The 23234-nt window shown below is 48.4% G+C and overlaps 5 protein-coding genes across 5 annotated transcripts; 4 read left to right on the top strand and 1 right to left on the bottom strand.

The window, feature by feature from the left end:
• Nucleotides 1–268: 268 nt before the first annotated feature.
• Nucleotides 269–5184, top strand: N7483_005445 (uncharacterized protein; the record flags this gene model as incomplete). Its single annotated transcript, XM_057088882.1, has 7 exons — nucleotides 269–475; nucleotides 579–641; nucleotides 709–3376; nucleotides 3433–3573; nucleotides 3630–3772; nucleotides 3828–4772; nucleotides 4828–5184. 7 exons carry the CDS (start codon nucleotides 269–271, stop codon nucleotides 5182–5184), a joined length of 4524 nt encoding a protein of 1507 aa, XP_056948711.1.
• Nucleotides 5185–8659: 3475 nt separating this feature from the next.
• Nucleotides 8660–10615, top strand: ugp1 (UTP glucose-1-phosphate uridylyltransferase; the record flags this gene model as incomplete). The annotated part of the gene is made up of 2 exons (XM_057088881.1): nucleotides 8660–8755; nucleotides 9152–10615. 2 exons carry the CDS (start codon nucleotides 8660–8662, stop codon nucleotides 10613–10615), a joined length of 1560 nt encoding a protein of 519 aa, XP_056948710.1.
• Nucleotides 10616–12541: 1926 nt separating this feature from the next.
• N7483_005443 (Zn(II)2Cys6 transcription factor) lies at nucleotides 12542–14910 on the top strand (the record flags this gene model as incomplete). Its single annotated transcript, XM_057088880.1, has 5 exons — nucleotides 12542–12694; nucleotides 12780–13379; nucleotides 13441–13769; nucleotides 13820–14164; nucleotides 14235–14910. The coding sequence occupies 5 exons, from the start codon at nucleotides 12542–12544 to the stop codon at nucleotides 14908–14910; spliced, it is 2103 nt and encodes a 700-aa protein (XP_056948709.1).
• An 871-nt stretch (nucleotides 14911–15781) lies between these two features.
• Nucleotides 15782–18300, top strand: N7483_005442 (uncharacterized protein; the record flags this gene model as incomplete). The annotated part of the gene is made up of 3 exons (XM_057088879.1): nucleotides 15782–16132; nucleotides 16249–16946; nucleotides 17001–18300. The coding sequence occupies 3 exons, from the start codon at nucleotides 15782–15784 to the stop codon at nucleotides 18298–18300; spliced, it is 2349 nt and encodes a 782-aa protein (XP_056948708.1).
• Nucleotides 18301–19968: 1668 nt separating this feature from the next.
• Nucleotides 19969–22629, bottom strand: N7483_005441 (uncharacterized protein; the record flags this gene model as incomplete). The annotated part of the gene is made up of 1 exon (XM_057088878.1): nucleotides 19969–22629. One exon carries the CDS (start codon nucleotides 22627–22629, stop codon nucleotides 19969–19971), a length of 2661 nt encoding a protein of 886 aa, XP_056948707.1.
• Between the last annotated feature and the right edge of the window lie 605 nt (nucleotides 22630–23234).

The following is a 23234-nucleotide window of genomic DNA, read 5'->3' as shown; positions in this document are numbered from 1 at the left end:
TCCTTCTTCGCACTTTCATTCCTCTTTACACCTTCTGGTGGTTGACTTACACCCTCAATCCCATCCCCTGTTACATAGTGAGCATACCTCCCTCTCCCCCGGATCACCCAATCTGGTCCCGCATCGAACCATCCATGGATCTCCAATTTCCACTAACTGTCCCCAGTCATCAATTCCGGTCTTTTCGGGGTCTTTTTCTTATAATCGAGTGTTCCCTAGCTTTCCCGCAGCTTCCACCGACATCATATATTAAGTGCCAACCGCCGCCATGGCGTCTGTCGAGGCGGAGAGAACTGAGTTGAAGGAGGAGGGGATCATTCAAGCGGCTACAGAGTTAACCCAGGATCCTCAATCCAAGGTGAACCCGGACACTGTTGAAGAGACTCTTGTTAAGGAAACAAAAGAAGCTGGTATCCCTGCATACCAATTCGATCCTAATAGCTCGCCCGAAGATAAGGCGGCAGCAGCCCAGGCGGTACGTATTTGGTCATAAGAAAAGAAATAAACAAGAATGAAGAGAAACACGCAAGAATAGATAAATACAGGGGGGAATTGTCACTAACTGTCCCAATCTATAGCGTTTGCCGCCGGGTTTTCACCATGACAAGAAACCAAAGGGAATTGCAGTGATTACAGATAAGGTACGCGCCCACGCGAGCTGATCCAGAGCGATCGAGAGCGATCGAGGAATGCTAACCCCCAGTCAAGGATGACGGAAAGGCAGATTACGACCTTCCCCCACCCCGATCAGCAACGACCCTAATTGCCGAGGATGCGAATGCAGCGGAGGGCGAGAAAATCGATCAGGATGAGGACATGAGATGGGCGCGGGATCGTACTGGGTGGGCGCCAAAATTCCACCAGGATCTCACTGAGGAGGAACAGGCTGAGGGGACCTTGATCGATCACCAAACCTTCTTGGAGGGCCGTCTGTCGGATAAGTTTTTCGGCGATTGGTACCACAATGCAGGAGTGATCGTTTTCGCGTGTCTGGCCTCATGGATCATCGCCAATCTGGGTGGTGGTATTGGTTGGGTCCTCATGGTGATGGCGGCATGCAGTACCTACTACCGCACATCGTTGCGTCGGGTGCGCCGCAATTACCGTGACGATGTTAACCGTGAAATGTCCAAGCAGCGCCTGGAGACCGATACCGAGAGTCTCGAGTGGATTAACAGCTTCCTTGTTAAGTTCTGGCCTATCTATGCCCCCGTTCTTTGCGATACTATCATCAGCTCCGTCGATCAGGTCCTGAGTACCTCCACCCCCGCTTTCCTCGATAGTTTGCGCCTGAAGACCTTCGTCCTGGGTACCAAGCCCCCGCGTCTCGAGCATGTCAAGACCTACCCCAAGACCGAACCCGATACCGTTATCATGGACTGGAAGTTCAGCTTCACCCCGAATGACACTATGGATTTGACCGCTCGTCAATTGAAGAACAAGATCAATCCTAAGGTCGTTCTGGAGGTTCGTGTGGGTAAAGGTCTTCTCAGCAAGGGTCTGGATGTAATTGTGGAGGATATGGCTTGCTCAGGTTTGATGCGTGTCAAGGTTAAGCTGCAGATTCCTTTCCCTCACATTGAACGTGTGGATGTCTGTTTCTTGGACAAGCCAGATCTCGATTACGCCTGTAAGCCCTTGGGAGGTGATCTACTCGGTTTCGATATCAACTTTATCCCCGGTCTCGAGAACTTTATCAAGGAGCAGATTCATGCCAACTTGCAGCCCATGATGTACGACCCGAACGTCTTCCCTATTGAAATTGCCAAGATGCTGGCTGGAAACCCTGTTGATCAAGCCATTGGCGTGGTTGCCGTCACTCTGCACGGAGCCAATCAATTGAAGAACCCCGATAAATTCGCTGGTACTCCCGATCCTTACGCGGTTGTGTCTCTGAATGGCAGAGTAGAATTGGGCCGTACGAAGGTTGAGCGGGATACCGACAGTCCTCGTTGGAACGAAACCATCTATGTTATCATCACCTCCTACACTGACGCATTGACAATCAAGACCTTTGATTGGAATGAATTCCGTAAGGATAAGGAACTTGGAACTTCTTCCTTTGGATTGGATAAACTGGAAGCCGAGCCTACTCACGAAGGTGTCATGTTGGAAGTCTTGTCCAGTGGCCGTCACCGTGGTGCTATTCAGGCTGATATCCGCTTCTTCCCTGTGATTGAAGGCAGAAAGCTGGACAGCGGCGAGACTGAGCCCCCACCAGAGCTGAACACCGGTATCGCTCAGTTCACTGTTGAGCAGGCCAAGGACTTGGATGGATCCAAGAGTTTGGTTGGCAAGCTGAACCCCTACGGTGTTCTGCTTCTGAACGGAAAGGAAATCCACATTACCAAGAAGTTGAAGCGTACCAACAACCCTATCTTCCAGGATGCTGCCAAGGAATTCTTAGTTACCGATCGCAAGAACGCGAAGCTGGGACTGATTATCAAGGATGACCGTGACCTGATGGCCGACCCCATCATTGGCCGCTACCAGATTAAGATGAACGATATGATCAAGATGCAAGAGCAAGGCAAGCAATGGTTCCACCTTCATGGAGCTAATGCTGGACGTGCTAAACTGATGCTGCAATGGAAGCCTGTTGCTTTGGGCAGTGTTGCCGGCGGTGCTGGCTACATTGATCCAATCGGTGTTATGCGTTTCCACTTCAAGAGTGCCACTGATCTGCGCAACCTCGAAGCCATGGGCAAGTCTGACCCTTACGCTCGTATTCTCTTGTCTGGCCTAACCAAGGGCCGTACTGTTACCTTCCGCAACAACCTCAACCCCGACTGGGACGAGATTGTGTATGTTCCTATTCGCAGCGCTCGCGAGAAGCTGAGCGTGGAAGTCATGGATGAGGAGACTATCAACAAGGACCGTACTCTTGGCTGGACTGAACTCAAGGCATCCGACTTTGTTCGCGAGACTGAGACTGGCGAGTACGAAATCGACGATGAGAAGCAGCTGATTACCAGCTCTCTTCGTATCGGCACTGGAAACCCTAAGGGTCATATCAACTACACTGTTTCCTTCTTCCCCACTATTCCTGTGGTGAACCCCGAAGATGAGGTTGAGGAGGAAGAGGAAGAGCAGAAGGGTGACGGCACTCCTTCCGAGCCCCCTCTCACTCCTCTCAAGAGCAACCACTCGAAGACTGCCAGCGTGGACTCCAAGGCTTCCAAGGTCTCCAAGCCTCTGTCTAACGGAACTGCTACTAACGGCGTCACGAATGGAGAGCCAACCGCCAACGGTCGGGCCAGTCTTGACACTACTGTATCTCGTGCTGCCACAGCTCGCGATTCCGAGACTGCCTCTGTTCGGTCATTCAAGGAGGTCCCCAAGACCTACGTTGGTGTTGATGATCTCAGCAAATACGGTAAGCTCAGTGGTGCCGAGCAAAACAAGAAAAAGCGGCGACTAACATTTTTACAGAGTCGGGTTTCATTGTATTCAAGTTCCACGAAGGTCAATTGGCGCATAAAGATGTGCAGTTGGAGGTTCTGATTGATGACTACATGTTCCCTGCCTACACCTCGCCCAAGATCCACAGTCAAACAGTGAAGACTTCTGATAGTAAGTTGAAATTTTCAATGAATTTGAATCTGGGATCTCTACTAACCTCTGGATAGTTGGCGAGGCTTTCGTTCGTGAGCTCGAATTCTCCAAGCTCACCCTGCGCTTGGTCAACAAGGATGATCCCAAGGACTCCAGCGAGGAGCACACTGTTGGCAAGCTCACTGGTGATACTCTACCCACCCTGCAACGCATCCTGGTAGGTTCCGGCATGGCAAAAACCTTTACAAGCCTTGAGACTAATCTGTTCTTAGTACACTCCCACCGAGCTTGTTCTCCGTTCCAACTCTGGTGAGGTCAGCAAGGTCACTGTCAGCGCTCGCTACATTCCTGTACAGATGAAGCTCGACCCCAAGGAGAGCATCAACAACATGGGAACTCTCCGTGTCGATGTTCTGGACGCTGCTGACCTGCCCTCCGCTGACCGCAACGGATTCAGTGATCCTTACTGTAAGTTCCGCATTGGCGAGGACCACAAGGATGTTTTCAAGACCAAGGTACAGAAGAAGACTCTCCACCCCGCGTGGAATGAATTCTTCGAGATCCCCATCAAATCCCGTATTGGGGCCAATTTCCATGTCGATGTATACGACTGGGACTTTGGTGACTCGGCTGATTGGCTGGGTGCTGCCCCAATTGAGCTTGAGTCCATAGAACCCTTCCAGGCTCAAGAGGTGACTCTGCCTCTGAATGGAAAGTCTGGTGCTATCCGATTGAAGCTTCTCTTCAAGCCTACCTACGTGGTCCGGGCTCGACAGGGTTCCGCCACTTTTGCCGGCACCTTCGCTGTGCCCGGCAAGATTGTCGGTGCCCCCGTCAAGGGTGTCGGATTCGTTGGTGGCAATGTCGTTCGCGGTGCTTCCTTCCTGAAGCACGGTGTTATGTCCCGCATCCACAAGAACAAACACAGCGATTCCGATGCTGCCTCCTTGGCGGAGGTTCCAGACGGAGCTGTCGAGGAAGCCCCCTCTTCTCCTCCCCGGATCACCGGTGGTGGCTTGAGCCCAGCGGTCGCTTTGGGAGATGCTCCTTCTGGAGCTACCACTCCTACTAAGGAGCACAGTCGCTCCCGAAGCACAGCATCTCAATACGGCGACCGCCTCAGTGTCTTTGGCGGTGGTGGTCGTGGCGATGCGGGAACTGCGCACATCACTGTCGTCTCTGCATCGAACTTCCCTCCTACTGCGAACCTGCGTGTTGTGATTCTCCGCGTGCAACAGGGCAAGTCCCCCCAAGGATATCCACAAGACCAAGTCCCACAAGGGCGGCGAGGTTGAGTTCAACGATACTTTCAAGGTGCCCAATACCACCGCCGACGTGCAGTACCAAGTCCGTGTCGTCAACCACTCCACCTTTGGCTCTGATGAGACTCTGGGTGAGACACTTTTCTTCGTTGAGGACCAAGGCTCCAGTGCTGGTCAGGACAAGAGTATCACCGTTGGTTCTGGAAGTGTGACTATTCGATCTAGCTTCGCTGCCTCAGACGCTGGTCTGCGTCCTACTACCTCGCACTCTACTGCTGGTGGTAACGGTGACGAGAGCCCTGATAGCCCTGACTCTCGCAAACCTCGCCGTAGCTTCCTTGGCAAGCGAAATGTCAGTGGGGTATAAGCTAACTGCTATACATCTGTGAATGAGTGAAAATTTTGTCTCTCCTTGAAAGATATTTCTTTTTATCTCTGACTATTTCAACTTTTTTTTGTGACTCTACTTGGGTATGAAACTGGTAGTAAGTCTAGTACATGAGAAGGAAAAAAAAACCTAAAAACTTCAATGACCTGTTGCTGCTGTTGTTCTGTGATATCCTTTATTTTTTCTTCTGTTTTGTTGTGAGGCTCTCATCTTTTTTTTTGTTTGTCTTCCTATCTAATGATCTGTTCTGTCCAATCTTGGAATTGAGCGTGATTCATGCAATGAAGCTGTTTAGCCTGTTCTAGATCTAGCAATTGAGTATGGTCATTTAATTGGCAGTCACCTAGCAACTATAGATGTAATTTGAAGTGCCCGCACATGGACTATGGACTGGAGGTACAAGATAGTTGGTGGCTTCAAGGGAGAACTTCAGCTTGAGGTTTGCGAATTATCCATCTGAATGCTAAATGTCAATCTGCTTCAACTGATGCTGTTTAGACATATCTGCTAGTTTGGTCTTGAAGTTCCACAATAGACATCTGGAGGTCTCCGACTATTTATCGTAAGGCAGTTTAAAGTATGTACGCCCGGGCGGAGTAGTAACTACCTAGTAGTCAGTACTCCCGAGGTCCGTTGGGACTACACAGTACTGAGCGATAGTCCAACTTGAAATTAACATCCGATAAAACGGCCAATTTAACCAACGTGCAAGATTCCAAGATTTCAATTAGGTCGTGTAGATCTCATATCGAAACCTTGTTGCTGCACAGCCCCGTTGAAACGATGATCTGCATTTCAAGTTCGGGTCTGTGTACTCCGCCTGTGTTCCGTTCTGTGGCGCTTGTCGGGTTCTATAGGGATGCCCAACTGAGCATTGAAGTACCGATTTATTTGAGATATCTGGAGATGTAATCTACAGTACTATGTAGCTGCATGTGAGGTTGAACTGCATCGACAGTATGTGCTCCTCATGAATCCTCTACTAGTATCTTGTCCCCGCGGCACTGGGAGATACATTCGTGGACATCTTATCATGTACATTCATGTCAGGATTGACCATTTGAGTCCGTGCGCAGCAGCCTGAGATTCCTCCACCTCATCCATGTCTCCAATGTTCAAATATTGGTGGAATCATGATGATCAGTGCTGATCTGCGTTGTCCAATGCGCTCACACCAGTTGACGACCTCGAGAATGCATTGCACTTATATACCAAATTTTGGCTGATTTATACACAACTTGAATTATCTCCAGGGCTCGTCTTTTGCTTCTGGCTATCAGCAATTATAAATGAAACTTAGTCTACATAGAACCTTGAAGATCGAGCGGCTCTTCCCAGACTCGGAGTAGAATAAGGTTAAGGGTCATCTCATGAGCTATAACGACTGGTGCCAAGTGTCTCAGTGACAAGGAAGCTGTTACTGGTAGAACAAGCGATTGGACATGCATACATACAGATACAGGACTGAGAGCTATAGATTTCTCCTTATCATAAGGAGTATGGAGTACTTAATACCACCGTGACTTCAGGTCATTATTGTCATTCTAGTAAGGAGTCCGACAGAGCCCTACTACATAGAGCTAATCTTCCACAACTTGAAGCTCAAGTCTTGGCGATAGACTTATATTACGTAGGGCATTCTGATTCTTGTTGGTTCGGCGGGTTTAATAAAAGATCGTGAATGATAGTTTGGGTCTCAGTATCCACTCCTAGCCGAATTGGGATGGGTTGACTCTGGTGGCTTTCATCGTGGATCTGGTTTCAGGTGTACTGTACTCCGAACAGAGTCAGAATCCACTTGAGATATATGAAGCTACTCCGTACATTAGTATGGACTCCAAGGGGTCAAGGTGTACCTCGTGTTAGAAGAGTATTGCGATTGTTTCAACAGCTTGTTGTTCAAGTCTGAATCGTGGTACCAGGCGAGTATCTGCCAGTGTCTGGAGCTCAGAGCTGCCAGTGGTTCTCAATTCAAATTTGACATCTGAATCAGTTCCAATGTTCAACGTTGTGTACCATGATCTCTCTCGGGACTGGACGTGGAATGGTGATCCGCTCCGCATTCCGTAGATATAATTAGATCTGCATGGCAAGGTCATTGGCAGTATACATTCAAGGGATATCTTAGACACGAGGGAGAATGTATTGAATCCTCCGACGCCTCCCTTCACAATGTGCTTCGTATTCAAGTCTGTGACAGGTCAACTGTTCTAGAACAAGTAATACACTGAACACCACATCCGGACCTTCTCAGATTCCCAGCGACGACACCTAGTGGGGCAAGTGGATATAGCACACCCGACTGGAGGGACAAGTCGGGTGGAACTGCACCAGAGCGAAAAAGGGGGAGAGTCTGGATGCTGAAGTTCAAGTTCTTTTCTGGAACGTCGAATTCTGGAGGGGTTCTTTTGATCCATATCCACAATCCGATGGACTCTTCCAAGGTTGACGGGAGAGTGTTCTGCCTTCTCCCCCTTTATGGATCCCACCCCTTTTCCTTGATTTTTTGGTTATAATTTTATAATTATTTTATTTTATTTTATAAATTTCCCAAGGTTGATTTACTCCGTATTATTTTTATTTAATATTTTCAGAGCCCCCCCTTTACTCTGTAGATATCATTGACAGGACCCTGGCACCGGCATAGCATCCCGATGGACCTTGGAATTTGGTCTTACTGTATGTCTTAGGTCTTGAAGGTGTGAGTTGATAGGTCTCAGGTCTCGAGTCTTGGCTCTAATATGTACCCTATAAGTAGCCCTAGAGCCATTTATGCCACTTATCAGCTTAGCTCTGATAGAAGTCAACTTGGGAGATTATTTCCGAATTACAGGTTACACTTACGGTGAACGTGCTAGAGTGACTGGATGTGCATGATTTAGTAGAAAATCCATATATAGTCAAAATATAGAATAATACATATGTATGTACTCTGTTATTTATAATAAAAAAAATAATTCCAGGCTAAAAATGGGACTGTTTATTTTTACTTGCATATACTCCTTATGTACTCCTTATAGTAGGGGGTAAAAGGGAGGATAAATATCACGTTACTTCCCCCTCCCTTGTACTTCCCCTCTCTTGAACTTTTTACTACTTCCAAGTTCTTCATTCTTCTGTACCTTGTACCTTGTACTCTTACTAGGTTCAAGTTCCCTGAATGCTGTGTGAGCTTTGACTTCATGTAAGTTGCCCCATAGCTTTCTCCCCTCTCCGCCTTTTATTTTACTATGACGGCAATTTGTCGCCATCCCGTCCTGGACCCAATTTGATCGACGGTGGCCACATCCCCCCTCTTAATTTAAAAAAGGAAAAAAAAATTAAGAGAAAATAGCCACGTTTACTGCCCAGGTGCTTAGCTTGGAACCTGGGATCTCCACTGACTTATATTATTCCAGACTTTCCCATCTTTCCTTCTTCCTATTCCCCTCTTTTTCCATCCCCCACCTTCATCATGTCTGGCAAGGCACTCCCCACCCACCTCCGAGCTCCTGCTACCGATGCCTCTGCTGGCTTTGGCAAGCACCATGGCAAGTCTCAGTCACACATGGTAAGTGAATCTGATGCGTCTCAAGTTTATATACCCCGGACAAACGCGTCAAACCCGTGAACCGTATGAACGGAACCGTCAAAACAAGAAACGTCGGGGAAGGAACAACCACATTGGGACAATTGGGAAGGTTGCTTAGTCGCTCCTCCCAAAGAGAGTTCGGAGAGAACAAGCTTCATCTCTTGTCGTCTCCCCCCCCCCTCTCCCCCTCTATCTCCCCATCCTCTCATTCGTGACATTGTTTACTCTGTATTGATTTGGTTGTTTACGTCCGATTTCTACGCTCCTTTGTGTACAGGAGAGCTTTCCCCTCTTATCTTGACTTCCCCTCACTTGCATTAATACCAATTCTTCGCCATGCCTGAGTCCCCGCTAACCAGAATCGCCTCCATCCAGGCATTCGAGAATGCCTCCACCAGTGTGGCCGCCTCCCAGATGCGCAACGCCCTGAACGCTCTGTCTGACTCTGTCCCCGAGGGCAGTGAGAAGAAGCGCTTTGAGGCTGAGATGGACAACTTCTTCGCTCTGTTCCGCCGCTTCTTGAACGATAAGGCTAAGGGTAACGCCGTCAACTGGGACCGCATTGCTCCTCCCCAGCCCTCCCAGGTTGTTGGCTATGAGGAGCTTGGCGCCGAAGCTTCGGTTGAGTTCCTGAACAAGCTGGCTGTTGTCAAGCTTAACGGTGGTCTCGGTACCTCTATGGGTTGTGTTGGTCCCAAGTCCGTCATCGAGGTCCGTGAGGGCATGTCCTTCCTGGATCTGTCTGTGCGCCAGATCGAGCACCTCAACCGTACCTTCAACGTCAACGTTCCCTTCGTCCTCATGAACTCCTTCAACACCGACCAGGACACCCAGTCCATCATTAAGAAGTACGAGGGCCACAATGTCGACATCATCACCTTCAACCAGTCCCGCTACCCCCGCATCATCAAGGACTCCCTTCTCCCCGCCCCCAAGAGCTTCGATGCTCCCCTCCAGGACTGGTACCCTCCCGGTCACGGTGACGTCTTCGAGTCTCTGTACAACTCCGGCACTCTCGACAAGCTGATTGAGCGTGGCATTGAGTACATCTTCCTGTCCAACGCTGACAACCTGGGTGCCGTGGTCGATCTCCGTATCCTGCAGCACATGGTTGACTCCCAGGCTGAGTACATCATGGAGTTGACTGACAAGACCAAGGCCGATGTTAAGGGTGGTACCATCATTGACAACGACGGCAAGGTCCGTCTGCTCGAGATTGCCCAGGTCCCCAAGGAGCACGTCAACGAGTTCAAGTCCATTAAGAAGTTCAAGTACTTCAACACCAACAACATCTGGATGAACGTCCGTGCTATCAAGCGTGTTGTTGAGGAGAACGAGCTGGAGATGGAGATTATCGCCAACGAGAAGTCCATCCCTGCTGACAAGAAGGGTGAGGCCGACCAGGCTATCTACCAGCTGGAGACCGCTGTTGGTGCCGCTATCCGTCACTTCAAGAACGCCCACGGTGTCAACGTCCCCCGTCGTCGTTTCCTTCCCGTCAAGACCTGCTCTGATCTCATGGTTGTCAAGTCTGATCTGTACCGCCTGGAGCACGGCCAGCTGGTCATGGACCCCAACCGCTTCGGTGGTGTTCCCGTTATCAAGCTCGGTTCCGACTTCAAGAAGGTCTCTGACTTCCAGAAGCGTATTGGCAGCATTCCCCGCATTGTCGAGCTGGATCACCTCACCATCACTGGTGCTGTTAACCTGGGCCGCAACGTCACCCTCAAGGGTACTGTGATCATTGTTGCCACCGAGGGCAGCACCATCGACATTCCTCCCGGTTCTATTCTGGAGAACTGTGTTGTCCAGGGAAGCTTGCGCATCCTGGAGCACTAGACGACTTCAACTTTACACTTCTTGTTCCTTCTTTTTAATATCACCCGGATCGACGCTGAGGTCTTGCTAAGGAGTCACCTACGGCTGTTGTGAAGTTTTAGTTTGATGTTGACTTTTTTTTCTTAAGGTGCATTCGTGGCTACGGAATCCCATGGAGTATGCAAAACATGTGCTTGTATTACATTTGAATAATCAGCGTTTGTGCTTTTTCTGTCCTTTTTACTTCTCTTTCGTGACTACCCTGGTTTCCGGCTGCATAGGGATCCTGGTCTTTTTTTTTCAAGCGCTATTTTTGTCCTGGACTGTCCGAGTCAATGCCATCCTTCTGATTTCTAAAAACTTTCCCGACCTTCTATCGTAATTGTAGATAATTGTGTAGTTCATATTTTCATCAAGAACACGGATCTGAACGCCAGGTGATTTTGCCACCACCATGACCCTATGAGATCATCACCTGATCTTCCCAAATACCATGACCGATGACTGAGCATCTAATCAGCTTTTGAAATAATGGGTATAGATAGCCCTGGAGACTGAGAGCACTCATAGATCTCATTGCCACTGACTGACATTCTAAGTCTCAAACTGAAGTACTTGGGTAGTGTCCCTGACGTGTCTTCCCAACCTTGGAATTGTTGACATGATGTTCTCAGGTTGTACAAAGAGTATAGATGAAATGTTTGCGGGTAGTCGAAATATTCACTAATACCAACTATGATTCTAGATTTCTCTCTTCTTGCTAAGTACAACTCCCTTGCCATAGATTCCAGCGGATATTACTCACGACGTACTAACCCTAGTCTTAACGCGCTCCAAGGCTATATTGCCACCTTCCATGACGATTAGAAGACGGTCCTGAAGCTGGTTCCTTGAAAAGCCTAGCTGCATGTGTGTATGGCACGATTCTGGACACATTCGGAGTCAGGTTAAGAACTATAGCACCCGGGCCTCATTCTGCTGGAATTGGAAGCTCTGCATGTATAGTTCAATACACTAGATTTTATCCATAATTTGATTTATACATCTACCACCAAATCAAAATTTTAGATTCTGATTGATCTCTACTTATGTATCTCGTTCAATCCCAATCGACACTAGTCAATCTATCCTTTTATACACTGTGGCAAGCACAAGCATGACATCACGTGGTCGGCAGTCAGTTCCGACGACTATCCTTCGTTTTCCATATGTGCAGTGTCTACATTGAGGTCAAGAGCTCAAATTTGAGCCACTGGAGAAGAGAACCACCAGACATGCCTACCATTGCCATCTCACGAGAACAAATTATCCCCGAAGGTCAGTTACAAGGCCTCCACTACGGTATCCACACCGAGCACAACAATGCATCGAGTTCTTTTTCCAGTGGCCAACTACATTCTCTGCGTATTCCCGAGGCTCTCTGGTATAGGCGGATGCTTTCGCCGGTGATTTCATTTCACGTCACTGGCCCCTGTAAGAGCCTGGTTTAGCCTGTAATATGGCTGTTTCCTTGTCCCCCAAGCCCCCTTTCATCGCGAAGCAAATGGTGATAATGCCCCGTGCTCCTTCATCCTTGCTATCATTGAATCTATTTTGACGGATTTTTGAATTATTTCGATAGCGTAAGCGTCGTTTATCCCTGCATTTTATTTCATGACTGCCCTGGTGGGATTTTCCTTAAAAATGGCTTGCCTCTCACCCAACACTGGTGATTCTTCGCCCCCGCCGCCATCCCAACCACGCCTACCTCGGATATGATATAACCTCAAAACAGGTGTGGCTATTTCAAAATGTCCTGTGCCACCGCCACTATCCACTAAGATCTTTAGAAGCCTCTGAGCAGCCTGCTCTGTACGAGTACATTTTCACATACTATTCAAGCTGTATATACTCCCGAGTTCGGAGCCCTTTACAGCCCGCACCGTGTACATTTCTGTCAACCCCACGATGAATGAACATCACCGCCAAATTGCCCTGGATACATCGCCATCATCGGAGCACGGTAGCCCACCAGGAGATGATACTAGGTCTACTACGGGTCATACGTGGAAGAAAAGGGTGTCGACGGCATGCTTGGCTTGCAAGAAGTCTAAACGCAAGGTAATAGACTAACGGCGATGAAACTGGAGAATGTTTTCAAATAATTTCTTTAGAACTTGGCTAATATTCAGGTTTATACTAATAGTGTTCTGGAACCCCGCCGTGTGACAATTGTCGTTCCTTCCAGCGCACCTGCATTTTCGACGAATCCCTCGACCAACGCCGTCGTGTTGCGGCAAAACGCACAGCCGACGAGCTTTCATATCACCGAGACCTGTTGAATGATCTATTCAAGATGGTACGAGAGGCGGACGAGTCCAATGCGCTACAATTGCTCGATATTATTCGACGAAACGCCCCACCTCACGAGATCAGAACTTACATCAATGAGACCCTGGCTAAACTCGGCGCGGATAATACGGCACCTCGCGAAACAGTTGCAAAGTTGGAGGATGCCCGGTACCTTATAAATATCGATGCTGAGGGTCCATCTTTCCGAAGTAAGGTGATGGATATCCATTATCTTTGTGATGAGGCACCATTCAAGGTTCCTGCACAGCCGTGGACATCTGTTACAAGTGATGCGGATCTTGTCTCTCACCTTGTTTCCCTTTACTTTACGTGGAACTATCCATTCCAAGGAGTCTTGGATAGAGATGTCTTTTTAAAACATATGAGAAGTGGAGACCTGCACTCGGAATTCTGCAGTCCCTATTTGGTCAATGCTCTGCTGAGTAACGCATGCGTGAGGCTCTCGATACTTCCTGAAACTTGCCCTAAAGTGGTGCATGACTAACACTCAACAGTACTTCTCGGAGTTCTCAGAAGCATATGTAGATACAGGCAATATCGCTTCCAAGGGTTGTTATTTTCTGGCCGAGGCCGAGCGACTGAAAGACTTGCAAGATCCTCAGCCTAGTCTGGTGCTTCTTCAAGGAACACTTCTCATGTATGAGAGGTATGCCATGTCGCGCAACGATGACTTGGGTTATATCACGCTGCATGAGGCGATCAAAATGGGAGAATCCTTGGGCTTGGTCGGTGATAGAGGGCCCAGGATAACTTCTAATCAACTATCGCAGGATATGGACTTTTCATGTAGGAGTGCTGCATGGGGGCTCTTCAATATTGACACGTATGTTAACCTTTTTTTTCTAATGTCTACACTTTGCTGACCTTGAATAGGATGATTCATACTGGGTTTCTAAGACCTTGCCTGATTGATAATGTCAACATGCCTCGCATCGATGGTAATTCCTTGCAGCATCAATCTCAATGGACACCATATCCTACCCATCGCCAGCCATGTCCGTCTTATATTGATATCTTCTTTGATGAGGCGAGTAACCTCTCTACTATTGCGCGTGATATCTCACGTAGCATGTTTGGCGATAACAGCAGTAATCGGGATGCGGAGCCAATGCAGCGCCAGAGTCGAGAAGTCTTGTTTGAACAATTACAACGGTGGCAAGAGTTGTTACCTACCGCTTTTTCTTCACCAGAGCTGCCGCCCCATATAATTTTGTTGAGGTAAGATAACTCATTAATTATCATCAATACTCATTCAAGGATGATTTAATAAAAATCACTAATCTCATAGAATGCGGTATAATGCGTTGATCATCAATCTGTTCAGCTGTATCTCAGGAGGAGGACTTGCCAGCCTTGCATCAGAAGCCCCACATACACCAGAAAGTCCTCCAAGGCAAACACCCGATTCGAAGTATAATCCTTGGCAGGTGACGCAACTGGCAGCGCGGGATATAGCTGCATTAGCGCATTTACACCGACAGGAATTCGGCCTGAACCGAGCCCATCATTTTGCGATGTACGCGATTAATCTGGCCCTGTTCACGCTACTTGAACAGGAATCCTTTGATGTCCTTGACCGGGACTTCCTTTCCTTGGCAAGTGCTTTTTCCATCGTTGCCAGCCGATCAGCGTTGGGGCGAAATCTGTTTCACATATTCCGGCAGTCGACGCGGGCCAAAGCTCAAGGTGACAGGATCCGCCAAGCGAAGTCTATCCCTGATGAGCTTAAAGATTTATTCGACGAGGAACCTTCAAGCAAGGGTCATAATCGATTTGATGAATATGCAGAAGGACTGGAAAAGTTGAACAAGAAGCAAAAATACCATGGGATTGGCGGGAATGGCGGTACCAATCTCCAGGATTACCCCGGTATGGGGTTATCCGACATGCTTGACCGCTATGAAAGCCTGAGTCTTGGGAAAGACAGTGTGCTGATTGACAGACATCGCTCAGCACGCTGTTAGTGGCTGCAGGACAAGATTTAGAACCTTGCACAGCATGGATGATAATGAAGTTTTTTTTTTGTTTGTTTGCTTGATTGACACCATTCCAGGGCATGATTTCATGTGGTCACCTGCCGATCAAACATTCTGGAGAATCTGGACTCTTGCAACAATCCAATGCAGGTGAATGTATGGAGTAGTACTTCATACATTGGTCCTTATCCGCTATCCCGTCCCGCGTTAACAAAATTGGTACTGATCTTCAAATATGACGTCAAATCTATCTGGTTTCCATACCTGAAAACCTGTACTCAAAGTCCTGTTTCATGTCTCCACATGGCCACACGAGCAACAAGTCGGAATATGGTATTCATCCCAGGTTGTCCCAACTATGGAACACAAGCTGAGGGGAAGTGTGATATCTCTGGATGAAGTCGAAGCTGGAACCGGTCGCAAGATGAAGGACATTACCTGGCTCTGGAACCTGACGAGCCTTTCTTGTTCATTCTTCCTGATTGCGTTAGCTTGGCCCCTCTTCGCCCCTCTCTATGTGATTTTAAAAAGCGCCAATCCTGCGACACCTGGATCTTTCTTTTGAACAACATACCTCGAGTGGTAAAAATTTCACCTCTCCATATCTTACGTTTCCAAATCTGTAGGATACATTAGAATGGAATCTTATTGCCACCAATGAATGAGCGACGGATCTCTTCCAATGATGGATCTTATCCACCCACCCCGGGATCAAACTGGGTACCTTCCCTTAATCATGCCCCCCCAGCAGTCTCTATTTCCTCCACAGTCTCCATTTTCATTCAGCGATGCAGCTTCATATTCTACAGTGAGCTCTATGAGCACATCTTTCATGCAGCCTCAGCCTGGATTTGGATCAATGACTTCAACATCTGGCACGGATCCATCCCATACCCCAGATATCGTGCCCCCAAATAAGGTGGCCATCCCCCGAATTGCTGGTGTCAATCACGTTCAGAGTCGAAAGCGATCAGCCCGTGCGTGCGAACCTTGTCGACACCGGAAGATCAAATGCGACGGAATAAAACCAACTTGTGGACAGTGTGCCTATCACAAGAGCCGTTGTAATTATGAAGATATCAAACGAATTCGCGATGCGAAGCAAATCAAGTCTTTGGCATCCAACGTGAATCGTTACGAGAAGTTGTTGCGTTCTATTGAAGGGGAAGTCGATTCTCCTACATCTCGCAAAATCCGAAAGGCGCTCAAGGTGAGTTGTAGTTACCGACACGAGCCTCATGTACACCTTAGGCTCCCTCCCCCCAAAGTCGATTTTCCTCATAAAGACTCGAACCTGTGTTTTAACATATGAGCTTTACGATACAGTTCAACGATGGAGATCCTTCCGAACAAGCCGAAGGAGACCAATCTGACTCCTCTGCGTCAGTGGGCTCGCTAGAAGCTGTTGATGTAGTGGCCGAAGATTTGAACCGTAACGAGAACACACGCGCATCAGGATTTTTCGGCAAGAATTCTGAGGTTTCGTGGATACAGCGACTTGAGAACACCACGCAAAGACCTATCAATGATGTTATGACCGGTTCTGGTATGAATTCCGTACAGCGAAACGATGCGACAAATGATACCCCTCTTGCGACGATGAACTATCACTTGGATGATTTGGATATTCCCCCAGTGGACAGACAGTCGGACCCGAGTGTTATCCCAGCGAGGGAATTGGCTGATGAATACTTCAATGCGTATATGATCCTGGTCGATCCGTTCTTTCATGCGATTCGCAAGTCGACTTTCACAGCGCAATATATCAATTTATTCGATCGACGGGCGGTGCCATCACTGAAATGGCTTGCGATTTTGAATATGATCTTTGCTATTGGTTGTTGGCACTGTCGTCTGATGAATCATGAGAAGAATGAGATCTATGACAATGAGGTGGTCTTCTTGACGCGTGCGCGACAGTTGAGTTTGAATGGAAATACTTTGTTTGAGCATACAACACTGCAACAGGTTCAGTTTGAACTTTTGATCTCCTTATATCTGCTTTGTGAGGGCCAGTTGAATAGGTAAGTTCACTTGACACCAAGCATTGTTTGGGCAATGATAGTAATGCTTTGCAGGGCGTCGAAATTCGCAGATATGGCTGTTCATTCCGCAGTTTCACTCGGAGTGAACCTTCGGTTAGTAGATGGCCGAGACTACGATGAAGCGAAGGAGGCCCGCTGTCGACTATGGTGGTCTATCTATTCCCTCCAGCATCTCCTCTCGTCTATGCATGGTCGAGCTTCTAGCGTTGGAGAAGCTCTTTCTTCTTTGCACCTCCCAATACCAGCCGAGGAGGAATCATTCAACCATCCAGATATCAGTCGATTGTTCCAAGATGAGGAAGCCCGGGAGAGCGATCTTTGTGCTATGCTTTTCGAGAAGCTTTCCAAATCCCACAGTTCTCCCGCATGGACCCTATCAGCACAGCCTTGTCCCTCCCTATTCTTCCATTATATGGTGGATCTAGCCCTTATCTCCCAATCCGTCCTGAACAAGGTCTACAGCATTGAGGGTATACGTGAAGGGTCTACGCAGACAGAATACCGAATTCAGAAATATTCCATCCGCATGGACCGCTGGCTCACAAAGTTACCACCCTGCTACCAGTTCCATCTACCCGAGGCAGGGCCATGGCATCTAAACCATAGCATGCTTGATGATGAGACAGCTCTTTTCACTCGTGAACGAGTCTGCCTCGCAATGAGCTACTACTCTGGTCGTATCACACTAAGCAGACCCTGTCTCAGTCTGAACTACTCCCGTAACCCGGGCTATTCCGTCGACAAGTCCTCTCGAGATAAGCTCCGTGCCGAGCTAGCTGCCCAGTGTCTCCAAGCATCTTGCTCACTTATCTCCATCTTCCCCGATAAAGTCGACATTGCATGGCTAGCTCGCGTGACGCCCTCATGGGCCGTTTTGCATTTCCTCATGCAATCTACCATCGCCATACTCCTTGGTCTATCATATGGTTCCTTTGCACCGACAGATTCGCAGAATTTATCAAATAACCATATCCATGCCAATGCTCATGGCCAGACAGATGACTCCTCAGCCGGGGTATCCGGAATTCCGCACCCAACTCTTCTGGAAACGGATCTGAGTACTGCATTTGCGATTTGCAAGAAGGCTGGTTGCTGGATGTATGCTATGGCATCTGTGGATGCAGCTGCGAAACGGGCTTTCATACTATGTGATAGTGTTGTCAGGAAGATCGCACCTAGAGTCAACGTTGATTTGAATGGATGGCCTAGTGTAGCGTTGTTGATTGATGAGATGGGTGATAAGGGTCGCGGTGATGATGATCATCCGATTATGAGGATGGATGAGTTGGAGGAACTAGTCGATTTTGAGACTACTTTTAATTCTGAAATGTGACACTCTTAAGCTCAAGGAATGGCATTTTGGTTTCAAGTTTTGAATATGTATCATGCTGCCAGTGGTTTCTGATTGCCGACATCTGGATGAGGTATTGAAGTTAGTAGAATCATGATGTACGATACAACATTTGAATGGGATTTTTACCCTGGAGCTGAGATAAAAAAAACTTTCATGTTTAAAGGCATTAGGTAAGAAGGATAACATTTGAATTATTTATAAAAGGGAAAAACTTCCAATACATATTTGAAGGTGGACTCGGAAAATATCAATTGATACATATGGATCAGATCTACTAGTAGTACTCAGTTGATGATCTATCAATCAATATTCCAACTTGAAGGTTAAGTAAGCTCAACTTGAAGGTATATACTAGCTATAGTACTACTAGTAGTATGGAAATAGGTCTTAATTAATAATACTAGTATCGATTGATTAGCCCTGGAGAGAGAACTTGAAAGTACCAGTAGATTAAGAGGTTCAAGTTCAAGTTCTTTATATCCGAGTCCATCAACGTTTCTATATGTTCATAGCTTCAGGAAATTCGTGTCAAGGCTGATGAACTGGACCTGAAGGTTCGTAAGTTGGAAGCCGAGTCTGAGACCGATAAAAAGGATCACTCTGAAAAATAGGATATCAGGGCTGAAAAATGGACTGAACTCTCCCAGGAATGCATCGACTGGGAAACTCGTTACGAGCAATCTCGCAAACAGAAAGATCTTTTGCTCGATTCAATCAACCAGATCACATCCGAAAAGACCCAGATCGAACAGAGCCGCCGTGACGCTGAGATAATTGAGACAGACGCGGAACTGTCTCATACTACTTTTATCCAGATGTCTATAAAGTCAAAATATAAGTGTCTCCGAGTCCGAGTCTGACTCAAATCCTTGGAGTGTTCATAACATTTGAATCCACACTCATATTAGTCTCATTTATCTCTCACTTCCCCTACTAGTAGTGGTACTAAGCCTGAGTCCTGCCAGTGACTCGATAGCCTGGTTCTTAGATAGGAACTAAGTGAACAACCGCTCTCCGTGACAGTTATTCGTAAAAGTGTGTACATATACATTGACAACGCAGCATTCAAACATTTGAATGTTGAAGAATACTTCACTCAATATAATGACCCGTACAATGAAATTAAGAATATGTACTACAGCATTAGATATATATGACAAAAGGAAAGTCACAATCGAGACCAAACCAACCGGCTAAGCGAACACGCAGAAAGGACGAGAGGGGATAAGAAACAGGGTTCACCAAACATGCCCATCATGCTTAGATCGAGCTAACATATCACGTAAACGCCACGATACAGATAAAGAGATATCCTAACCACCACCTCCCCGACGTTCATAAAGAGACATGCCAAATGATAAGGTACGCACGAAGAAATGAGGATGAGAGAATATAAAAGAGAAAAAGAAAAGATGAAAGCAAGGCCTGGGAGTCATCCAGGAAGGGGAATCGATGCAGGGGAGAGATTGGGGTCGAAAGACAGGAAACTAAACGCCGAATTCGACGCAAGGACAGCGATATTGACAAAATAACCACCACGACGGAGTTATGACTACTTCATAGTTGGGAAGTAATCATCTAAAGCGCAAGATGAGATGAAAATATATAGAACCGATCAAAAGAACATCATGTGGTTCAGTAGCCTAGTCATGTCGGCTGAGGCTGAAGCTGAATCTGGAATGTATGCTGATGCTGATGTTGTGGTGCTGGTCGGGCAGGAGGTCGAGTTCCATGGAGCTGAGGTTGCCCTTGAAGCTGAGGCTGAGGGTGACCATGGAGGGATTGTTGGGGCTGAAGATGTTGCATAGGAGGCATTGGCATGAAGCCATGCGCGGGTGAGGATTGTGGTTGGTGAGCAGGCGACTGCTGGTGCATACGCATGTGAGGCATTGACAATGGCTGGCCAGGTTGAGGGGGAAGCTGCTGTTGTTGCGGTTGGAGGACATGTTGATGACCTGCCTGAGTCGTCATGTGCTGAATTTGTGGCTGCATATGATGTTGCTGACCAGGCATTTGTTGACCCGGCATCTGTTGACCTGACATTTGTTGACCCGAAATTTGCTGACCCGACATTTGCTGACCCGAAATTTGTTGACCTGACATCTGGTGAGCCGACATCTGCTGACTCGGCATCTGCTGCCCCGGCATTTGATGTGTGGACTGGGGAAGAGCCTGGTTCTGGCCAGCGAGCTGCTGACCCTGTTGGTGGGATAAGTTCTGGCCTTGCTGGTGGAATGGAGGGGTTGGGCAGGGTCGCTTGCTTGGATCATTATCTCCAGTAGTTGCCGGGCGCTTGTGAGCCTGATTCAAATCCGCATTGTCGCCTGTACTGGGCTTATTATCTGTCTGAGCCGAGTCACCACCTGCTCCACCTGCCTCACCAGCAGCAGCAGCAGCAGCAGCAGCGGCGGCAGCTACATCTGCTTTGCGAGGCCTGCCACGAGGGCGACCAGTGCCGGGCGGTTTGGGCTTCTTTTCTCTAGGGGCAGCTGGTTTCCGAGGTTTCGGGACTGGCAATGGCTGGCCGGTTGCCATCGCCCAAGCAATCTGATCAGCCTTGCGAGGGCGGCCACGTTTCCGCTTCAGGGGGAGTGGGGTCCCGTCAGGACCAATAATGGGGGTAAGCGTAGAGGCAGACCCAGGTGCCAAGCCCGAACCAGGAGCAGTTGGTGTCATATTGGGATTAAAAGATGCTTGTCCAGGGTGGGATCCTGGAATAGGCTGACCAGATTGAGCCGCTTGGGCGGCAGCTTGAGCTGCCCTGGCCGCAGCCTCCTCCTTCCGTGGACGCCCTCGTTTGCGGCGGGGGGTTGGAGTCTCAGGTGGGTTTCCAGTGGCTATCTGCCCCTGGCCATTGGATTGAACTGGAGTGGAAGATGGTGCAGACCCAGGTGCATTCTGCTGCGATTGAGCCTGTGCCACTTGAGGTTGAGCCACATTAGAAGGTCGAGGTTTGGCCTTCTTTTTCGGAGCAGGACTCTCAGACTTCACCTTAACAGCTGAATTTCCTGAGGTGGCTGTCGATCCGGGCTGCACAACAGATGAGGATGAACGAGCCGCCGTGTCTGTGGAAGATTGTGACCGCGGTTGGTAGTGTTGAAACTGAGGAGTTGGCTGTGTTGAAGAAAACTGGGCTTGCTGCGATGACTGGGGGAATTGAACGGACTGCTGTTGAGTGTATTGGCCTGATGGTTGGTACTGATGAAACGGAGACTGAGCATGTGGTATAAATGGAGATGCCTGTTGTTGCTGATAGGAAGGCTGAGCCTGGGTTTGTTGTTTCAACTTTTGCAATCTCTGTTGCTCAAGTCTTTCCTTTTGTTGCTGCTCCAACCTTTGGGTTTCCAACAGTTGCTGTTGCTGGTGTTGCCTCTGTTGTTGTTCGAGTCGTTGTTGCTCAAGTCGTTGCTGCTCGAGGCGCTGCTGCTGTTGTTGTTGCTGCTGCTCGAGACGTTTCTGTTGTTCTAGCTTTTGTTGCTCCAATTGTTGCTGTTGCTCCAGACGCTGCTGCTGCTGCTGCTGCTGCTGCTGCTGCTGCTGTTGTTGAAGCTGCTTCTGTTGCTCCATTCGTTGTTGCTGCTGGAACCGCTCCTGATGATGTTGTTGCTGCTGCTGTTGCTGCTGCTGTTGGTATTGCTGTTGTCTTTGCAGCTGCTGTTGAGCTTGTTGGGGTGACTGGGGTTGGGACTGAGGCTGCCTCTGCTGCTGATTCATGGCAAACATAGAGGGGCTAGCCATAGATGGGCTAGCAGTTGGATAACTATCTCGCTGATGCAGACCTGCTTGGGAGAGTCTGTTCAGCGATTGTTGCGGTGATGACACACTGGTTGTGTGAGAATGTGGCATGGCGGTTGGTGGACTCATACCAGGACTCATTCCAGGTTGCGGTCGCAGGTGCGCAATTGGACCATATCCTCCTCTTTGTATATTTTGTAAAGCCATGGGATCGGGATTTCGTGTCATCAAATCAGGCGAGCCCTGTGTACCAAAATGGCCAGTGTACTGTGCTGCAAAGCTAGTCGTAGTGGGATACCCCGCTAATGGGCCGGTAGACGTGGGAGCCATCTTACGGAGATCGGGGGATTGCGCGGATGTGAAACTCTGCTGTGGTTGCGCCCGGAACAGCGGCTTAGTACTAGGAAAGGGACTTCCATGTTGTGGGAGATTCGGCGCAGCGCCTAGCGAAGGCGAGGGAACATGCTGACGCTGGGGACCCAGGGGATGCTGGGCTTGAGACGGCTGATGTGGCTGTTGCGGTTGCTGTTGCTGCTGGGAAGGATGAAAGGGTGGACCCCCGTAGCCCATCATCTTCAATGATGTGGATTTCTCAAATCAGCTGTAAGCCGCGGTAGATAGAATTTGAGAAGGGTTCGAGCTCTGTTCACGCGCAACACATGCGACCACTGCTCGCAAGGGGGAAAAAGTCACCAAGACCAGAAAATACAATTGCCAAACCCTATATCCTTCGCAGTGGTCGCGTGTTGAGGGAAATCGTCACTAGACTTCTCGTTGATTGTGAGTCGCGCCGCGTCACAATTGTGTTTTGGTTGTCGGGCGGGCCAGTAAGACAGATGCCTCAGGCGAAAGTCAGGCAGTAAGGCTGCAAGGCACTAAGTTTGCCTCAAGTTTGCCTCCGGGGATCCCAAACCGGTTTAGCGGCTACGGAGGCCGAGTAACGCCGGTCAGCGCAAGTTGAGAGAAAATCAACCAGCACACAGGAAAGGGTGATTCAGGGGGTTGAGGAACCACCAGGCCTTTCAGGCTAGGACCAGCAGGATCCTAACTGAATGAAGTACCAGATAAAGGTGGGATACACGGGAAGATCGGGGGAAAGCAAAGTGGATGATGATGACGGGGATCTCGAAGAGCAAAAGGGTCAATAATCTAAATAAAATAAAAAAATAAAATTAAAT

Source organism: Penicillium malachiteum, assembly GCF_028827825.1.
Source record: "Penicillium malachiteum strain IBT 17515 chromosome Unknown utg000002l:1.0-8849297.0:1.0-8852440.0, whole genome shotgun sequence".
NCBI classification, from domain to species: Eukaryota; Fungi; Ascomycota; class Eurotiomycetes; order Eurotiales; family Aspergillaceae; genus Penicillium; species Penicillium malachiteum.
The sequence above is the reverse complement of the archived record's forward strand: the minus strand, read 5'-3'. Positions and strand labels throughout refer to the sequence as shown.